General features: G+C 32.8%; 1 protein-coding gene across 1 annotated transcript; it reads right to left on the bottom strand.

Moving 5' to 3' along the window:
* Window positions 1-3,138: 3,138 nt before the first annotated feature.
* On the bottom strand, window positions 3,139-8,436 carry LOC110105880. Its single transcript, XM_020835559.2, has 6 exons — window positions 8,000-8,436; window positions 6,023-6,149; window positions 4,583-4,722; window positions 4,216-4,278; window positions 3,647-3,724; window positions 3,139-3,533 (listed from the first exon to the last, which is right to left on the bottom strand). Exons 1-6 carry the CDS (start codon window positions 8,195-8,197, stop codon window positions 3,462-3,464), a joined length of 678 nt encoding a protein of 225 aa, XP_020691218.1. The 5' UTR covers window positions 8,198-8,436; the 3' UTR covers window positions 3,139-3,461.
* Window positions 8,437-8,677: the final 241 nt, after the last annotated feature.

Below are 8,677 nucleotides of genomic sequence, written 5' to 3' on the forward strand. Positions count from 1 at the left end.
AAAGGCAGATTATTAGTCTAATACAGTGACACTCATACGGAACTCAGGGAAACCCCGTAAAATCCAGAGATTCAACATAATACGTCAAACACACAAAAAAAGAGCGTACAAGTAGATAGATCCTGCGACGGCGAGTGAACAAAACCTGATAAAGTTCTCGAAGTCAATATAGGAATCAACGTTGAAAGCAAGTGACGGAGGGCACAGACGATCTTCTCATCCGATGGGATCGTGGACCTTCTTCTCGGCGCTGAAACCAGGAACCCCTTGCCTGTAAACCTCTTGCCATTGCGGAAGCGGAGGCCAGAGCTTGGAAGGCCCGGAGAAATCCGTGGAGGCGGAAGGGTTCGAATTAATATTTAAGTTTTTTTGTTTTGTTTTTGGGAAATATTTAAGTAATATTAATTGAAAAAAAAAAGTGACAGATACGTAATTTATATAAAAGAATGGGTATTTTGTGGATTGTGACGCATTTATTACAGTAAGAAAATTTAAATGAATATTATATTGTTTAATTTATTCAAAAAAATATATAATATATTAAACTGATTTTAAAAGAAATTTAAAATTTTCATATTATATATCAGATATTATTTTTAATATAATTAAATTATTAAATAGAATAATTAAAGTATTAAAAAATATATAATTATTGCTAAAATATTAGGAATGCTTAATATTGAATGTTTTCTAAAATAATTTTTAATTATTTTTTTAATTAAAAAATTTTATACTAAAAAGTTATTTAAAAAAATAATGAGCCTTAGATTTCATTTGGGATGGCTTTCTTACTGCTTCTTAAAATAATTTTTTAGTAAAAAAATTTTGTACTAAAAAATTATTTTAAAAAACAATAATAAACCTGTCTCAAATGAAATCTTAATCTCTATGCTTTGGAGATAATTATTCATTGATTAGCATTTAGGAGAGCAGAAAGATAGGTTGAGGCAAGTTATGTTTTCATAACTATATGAAGAATGGCTCAACTAACTCTTAAGTTAGTTAAGATATATTTAATGAATGATTAGAGGTCAATATTGTATTAAATTTATTTTATAGCCATTGATTACTAATATGTAACAAATTTTCCATGGCAATAGCCTTTGATGAAGGTTATTTCTAGACCTTCATTTTATTTATATGATTAAGTATTACAACATTTTATGGTGAAACTTCTTACCAAATTAATTCATTCAATAAATATTATGTCATATATGGTAATTAGAATTATTACCGTTATTTAGAGTTATTGAAATTATTTATTATCGCATAGTGGAGGAACTAACCTCTTTTAGGTTGGGCAAAATATGATTACGAAATTTATGATTTTATGTATGAAATAGAAATAAAAATTAGAATTTAGGCAACCATGTCTATTGAAGGTGAGTAAAATAGTTAAAATATTTATTTTTTTTAATAATAAAAAAAATAAGATTTCACTGTGAGCTCTTCTTAGTTCCACCAATTTGTCACATAAGTATTAGAATTTGTCTAATATTTAGAGTAAAAATTTATAATATTTAAAAATATAATATATCATCATTATTAAGAATATATATATATATATTTATTATATTTTACTTATTAAACAATTCTTTTGATTTTATATAGGCATATTTATATTAATTTTTAGATTCAACCAATCAAAGAAATAAACTTTTCATGATTTCCAACATGGGGTAACATCTTACTGTTGATGAGATATATAAAAATTGAAGTTGATGATAGGCATTGATATTTTTAATGATGATGGATGACGTTCTTATTTAGTGTCGACGACATATATCATTATTGTTTAAAATGGCATATGTCGGTATTGGTGATAATGGGCAACAATAACATAGGCATCGTCATCAACATTATATATGATAGCAATGGAGGGCGATATCTTATTAACGTAAGTATCACATTAACCTTATTGATGATGATAACTGCATATGTAATTGACAATGATATCAACCTTATTAACAAAATTCTAATTTGCTCATTCATTTTTTCATTTATTGACACCCTTAATGCTTCTTACCATGACATTGTGAGTTTATAGATGAATATTAACATAATTCTAATTATTAAAATCATTCATTACCATCTAAACATTAAAATATACATCAAATATTTATAACAAAAATCAATAATATTTTATTAATTTGCTATATCTTCACTATTTACTACAAATCCACAATTAATTTTATCCAACATACCAAATCATAGAGAAATGTGCTCATAGACACACATCATATTGACATACGTAAGAGATTATTACATGCAAAATATGTACATAACTTTTCGTCCGGACTCCAATCACGTGAAGACATAAATTTTTTCTTGTACACATCGAATATACAAAGAGAGGAAAATTCACATAACTTCACATAATTAAAGCTCATATGATGCACATAACAATTTTTTGGGAGGTTTGCATACATACCACTTTATTTTATATTATTTATATATCTACCACCTAAAACTTTAATATTACATGTCTACTAGCATATAATAAATATGAGTGCATAAAATAAAATATTAAAATTTATAAAATTGTATGAGTGATATATTTGATATTAAAATTTTATGAGTTCCAGCTATGAAATATTAAAATTTTAGATGTTAAATATCTAAATAACATGAAATAAAGTGACATTTATGTAAATCCCCTAATTTTTTACCATACAAAAACCTTTATGAGTTCTATGATATTATTAAACGGCAAACACAAGTTAGAATGTTATGAGCTCACATGAACTAAAAAGTTCCATGCATGCACATCTCTTTATGACCTGATAGAATTAGTAATGGCATACTTAGAAAAACATATATTATAAGGTAAAAATCAGATTTTTATAATGATAAACTCATAATATAACTATGATAAAGATCTATACAATCATAAAAGACAGATAAGCTCATAATTACAGTCCAAATTTGACATATTCTTACTACTTTCTTCACATAAAAGCATATCATATTGCGATAAAAGACATTTATATGATCAATATATGTTAAAATACACGTCTTTATGTATATATAAATATAATCAAATAATTATAGAGTCGAACTCACTAATTATCAAAATCAAATACAATCAAACACAAATGATGAGCTTCTTAATAGGCCTATTTGGAGAAAGATGAATAATTAGACCAACATGTTCGCAGAGAAATGGTTAGTTGAAAGTTTCATCACATTGGGAACATTAAGGCCCTAAATGGCCGCGAGGTCTAGGAAGATTTTGCAGTATCTACATTACAAGAAGATAAGAAACCTCTAACAATAGAAGAAAAAGAGAAGAGAAGAAGAAGAAGAAGAAAAAGAACCCAGTCACCCAAGCAGTTCCAGCAACCCAAACCAGAGGATACATATGTTACATGGAATAGCTACAGATAGTGAAAATATCACAAATATCAATCAGTTAGTGAGCTCAATCACAAATTTACCAACTACAGACTCCAATCTCTGCATCAGTTGCAGACTGACTTGAGTCTTTTTGCAGCCTGGACGAACCCGGAGATTACCTGCAACTCATCCAATTGCTTTATTTTGAATGGAAAGCAATTGGGTTTTTGGAACGTTTAGAACCAATTCTTTAGAGGAAGCTTTACATAAACATTGAAAATGTATCATGCAAGGCTGGAAGAAGACATACCTGCGACATGAAATGCCTTTGAACCACATCAATTAACTGCTCTTTGGAAGGGTTAGGGATAACGCCCACTTGTTCCATCTACAAAAATTACAACATTTTAGAGAAGGTTAAGGAGCAGAGCCACAAAAGATTTCTGCTTCGTTTGGGACGCGGCTTTGTTTCTGCTTATTAAAACGACTTTTTAATAAAAAAAAATTAAAATTTTAAGAAGCAAGAAAAAAGCCGTCCCAAACGAAGCTTTCATCAAAAGCATTTTAGGAGCAGATCGATAGCGTTAGTGAGGCGTTTTACAGATTCATTTGATTCCATGTAAATTTCATCACAAACCTGTCAATTCTGAGTTGTGTTAACTTACTAATAGGCTCATTTTGTTCTTTTTGGCATTTTGATAGAATTTTAACTTATTTATTCATAACTTTTATTGTTCTATAACAATTTCCTACTTCAAATTAGAAAAAAAATGAAAATTTCATGACAAGTGTGGCTGCCGCATGACAGGGAAAACAAATCACTTTATGCGTTCGAGCCTTCTAAAACATTTCATGGAAAGTAAAAGTTAGAGAACCTACAAGGTTGAAATGATTCCAATATCTCCATAATGCCGTAGTTTCTAGCTTGCTCAAGTCGACTCGCTGTAAAAATAAAAAAGCAATCAAAATATAAATAGTAAAGAACAGAAGTGACGAACTGTCAAAAAAGAAACTAGCAAAATGCTCCATAGATGTTCAATCGTGTGAAAGCATTAAGAGGAAAGAGGCACCAAAAAAGTAAGCAGAAGATTTAGACAAAAGGAACAACATAAAGCCCATAAAAGCATCCTGACCCACCATCATTGCCAAAGCCACATGTGATGAGCTAGCCAGTAATTTAAATTCAAAAATTTGGCTCCAGGTGTACCACAGATGAAATAAAAGACCTGTTTATAGAACCACATACCGTCGTTGCCCGCGACGATGAAATGGAACCTTTAGACTGCGAGTCGCAAGAATGCGATCTGCTGAATGATTTATGAGCCGAAACTTTATGAGACCTACTTCTTGATTTGTGTGGCTTTTGTGATTGCATTTCATCAGATGCTGCAAGAGAACCAATGTTGTAAAAGGAATACAAAAGAGGAATAAAGGTAAAAGAACAAATGAATGACAGTATTGAAAAGATGTTTCGAATAATTAAAAGGTAATGAATGAGGGCAAATCAATCCAGCTTAAGTAAGAAGCATGCCAAATCTTTACAGAAAATCAACTGCTCTCCTAACAGTGCAGACTATGAATGGTGCTGCTCATCCTTGAAAAAATGTTAGAGGAGAAATTTTAGGGTAGTGCGAGTGGAAAGAGAGAAAAAACAAAAAAGTGACTTTGCTATTGTTCTTTTTTAACAAAATAAATTAAAGGTCATTAAAAGGAGGATTATTGTGTGCGGACACAAATCTGTCTGGTCCGCGCTTGGTACCGAGCCTTGGTACTGTGCTTGGTAGCGAGATCGATACATTTTTGGGGTGATGTGACGTATTTTTGTTGGTCTCTAGAAGATGTCCGGACTCCGCACAGAATAAAAATTCCATTAAAAGGGACAATAATCAATCAAATAATCAAATTTATAAATTATGGCAGTAAATACTTAGATAAAGATCCAGAAGAGCAAATTAAGTCACCTTTATCATTCACCATGGACACATTAACCTCACTAAATAGTCCACAGCCACCTTGCATCACTAGTGGTAGGAATTTTTTAGATCTGTATTTAGCTGTTGCATGGCTAGTAGTAGGAATTCTTTAGATCTGTATTTTATGTTATTAACCCTTAGTTTTAAGCTTTTTCCCTTAAGAGTTAGAATAGAATAAGCGGCTAAGAGATCTGATCACCCTGTCTGTAGTGCAAGTCCATGATACGTCCCATAAAAGGTCCCAATATATATTTAAATTTTTGACTAAAATATGTTACTTATAGCAATCTATCATAAAGTGATAACTAGGAGGCTCATTTAGAGAAAATATTAACAGAGACCATAATACTATTCAAGAATGGAAAATCAAGAACTTGCAAGTAGCAATATATCACGAGATCCAAACGAATAAAGAGTTGCATAGAAAAAGAAAACCAGTTCCACAGTGTCTAAAAAGACATCCATACAAGGTTTAGCAAAAGCCAGTAAGGATTTTGATAATGGTGTCAACAAAGACATTTATAGAAGGTGAGCAAAAGCCAAAATCAGGATTTTGATAATCGTGTCTGAGAAGGGATAGATAGAATGTTAGCAAAAGGCCATTAGGATTTTGATTCACCAAAAGCTAGCATGTTATATGTTAGAATAGAAAACTAAGCTTGCTCTAACAGATGTTGCACATAGAATAAAATTAAAATATTTAAGTGATTTACCCATATCAGAACCATTCCATTGCACATTTTCACATTCGAGATCATCATCATCCTCACGGCCAGTTGGTGCTTCAATTACACTAAGAGCATTTCTTTGAAGCTTCACTTCAATGCCATTTGTTAAAACCTGCAACCACAAATTATTCTAATTTTCTTAAACCAACTTTAGTTGCTTAATAATTATTTAGAAGAAAGCAAAACTGGCACAAAATTAGAAAAACGTTCATCAACTCTATCATGCAAGAAAAGGAAAACAAAGAATGGAACAAGTTTGAATACATGCATGAAGCACAAAATATGAAGCAACATCAAACCCCTACCCATAGAAGCAAACTGCTGGTATTTAAAAATATTCAAAAAATTAAGAGAATGTTATAAATCTAGCATAGACAATCATAGAAATTGAGCTAATCAAATTGCTTCACTCAAAATAGAAAAAGAATAGAATCAAATCCCAAGCCGGTTCAACAGGAGTCTACAAAAACAAGCCAAATCTCACATCCACAATTTGAGGACTCAGACAATAAACTTCTCACATATATTCACTCCCTAAGATGATCCAAACAACCAAAAAAGCTGGAAACCAAGACAAAGAACAGATTGCAAACAAACTTTGAAGGTTTAACAGAAAAAAAATTCAGACGTCCAAGCACCAAAAGAGTTTTACAAAACACCATCTCATATTAACAAGAGAAACAAGTTCAATCATCTTACCGTTAAGTATGCTCTCTATAATTCAAATCATAAAAAAATATCATGAGCGTGAAAGAAGATTAGAAAACTAGGAACCAACCATAATTCCACTTTCATGGCAACACAAAGCTAAACCATGCAATATGGCATTACAAAAGAAGCTAATGCATGAAAAACTCTCACAGTGCCAATAAATTACAAAAAGAAAACCAGTTAAAAAGAACCTGAAATTAAAAATTAAAGTAAGCCATCTAATCCAAATGCTCAGCATCAGTCGAAGAAAAAATAAAGGAAGCGGGGATACTAACCAAAAAAACTAGTTGTGCTAAACTAGAGGAGGAATAAAAGGAATGCCTATTCATAGAACAAGAGTTAATTGCAAAGTGAACAAAACTTCTAAAATTGCTATGCAGAAGCAGAAATCAACGGTTGACAAAGATCTACAAATTTAAAGCCCATTGAATTGAAATTATCTACATTTACTCATTACCCTAGCCCGTTCTAATAAAAACAAGCCATGCAGAACCTGCCTGCTCTAATCAATAACCAGTCATTAGGGCAGCCGCAAAAAGTAAACCCACCCAATTATCAGAAAACAACAACGAAAGCACGTAAATTTGCAGGAGCAAATAAACAATGCGAACAAATATATAGATCAAAGTTCCACAAGAAAAAAAAAAATCATAAATCACAAAGAATTGCTTCGGATTTTCAAGCCCAAGTTCACCGGAAAAAAAAATGATTTTTAAGCCCCAAAACCCTAGAAATGAACTACACATAAGATGCATAATTCAAGAGAGAAGCCCCCCACCACAAAAAAAGCTGCATGCAGGAAACCCTAAATTTTGAAGTAGAAATTAATAATTACGCTAAACTGAAATTGAAACCCTAAAATTCAAATTACGAAATTAAGGCATCTCTTACATCTAACCCTAACAATTATTGAAGCAACCAGGAATAATCAATTCAAAGAATCAAAACCACAATAAACTTTTAAAAAATAACCAAAAAAGGAGTTCCCTTTACACGAACAAGCATCCACTAACTAGAAATGCAAGAAATTCGAACTCAAAAAAAGGAAACCCCGAATCCAATACCAAAACTGACACAATTCTACCACATTGCCACATCAGAACCATATTTCCAAACAAATCAAGCCCTCAAAACCCCTCTCCACAATCCCAACTTCCAGCAAAAACCAGAAACACCGAAACCAACCCCAATTATCGGAAAAGCGCCAGTAAAAAAATGGGTAAAAGAAATCAAGCAAAGAATCTCAATTACCAGCCAATGCCAGCCTCCAAGCCCCACAGCCTTCTTGACTACCCCCTGTAGCCCAACGAGCACCGACTTAGTCCGGTTATTCCCCGTGACTACCACCTTGGTGTGCCTAGGAAGCACCGAAAGCTCCTCCTCGCTGCTCTCTCCACAACTCCCGCCGTACCCTAATCGGCTCATCCCACCGGCGGCAGCCACCAGCATTTCTCACCTCACCAATCCCAAACTAATCCGAGAAAAAATCAACGAACGCGCAATTAATCAAGATAAAGTACAAGATCGGGCATTGCAGGCTGAATTTTGCTGGCCTGATACTGAAATTCAGAAGAAAAATTAGGGAATTTGGAGAAGAAAAAATTGAAAAGCAGAGAAGAGAGTGAAACAATGAAGAAGAAAATGAGAGCGACTGTGCTTTCTCAGACACTCTCTCTCTATCTCAATCCTTCTATCCTTTTTCTTACTCTTTGCTGCTCTGAATCCCGACGACTCAACCCTAACCAATAGGATTCTACCACGTGCCCTCTTGGCCTCTGTGAACGGCCCGCGCTGCCTCGGATACGGGTAGCGGTTACCGGAGGCGGAGATTTCTAGCACGCCTAGTTACCGCCTGAAGAAGAACGACCGTCAAAAACAAACCATTTTTTGAAACCCTGTGAGATAGAATCTCCAGTTGTTTTGATATCT

This window comes from Dendrobium catenatum, unplaced genomic scaffold (assembly GCF_001605985.2).
Source record: "Dendrobium catenatum unplaced genomic scaffold, ASM160598v2 fragScaff_scaffold_862, whole genome shotgun sequence".
Taxonomy (NCBI): Eukaryota; Viridiplantae; Streptophyta; class Magnoliopsida; order Asparagales; family Orchidaceae; genus Dendrobium; species Dendrobium catenatum.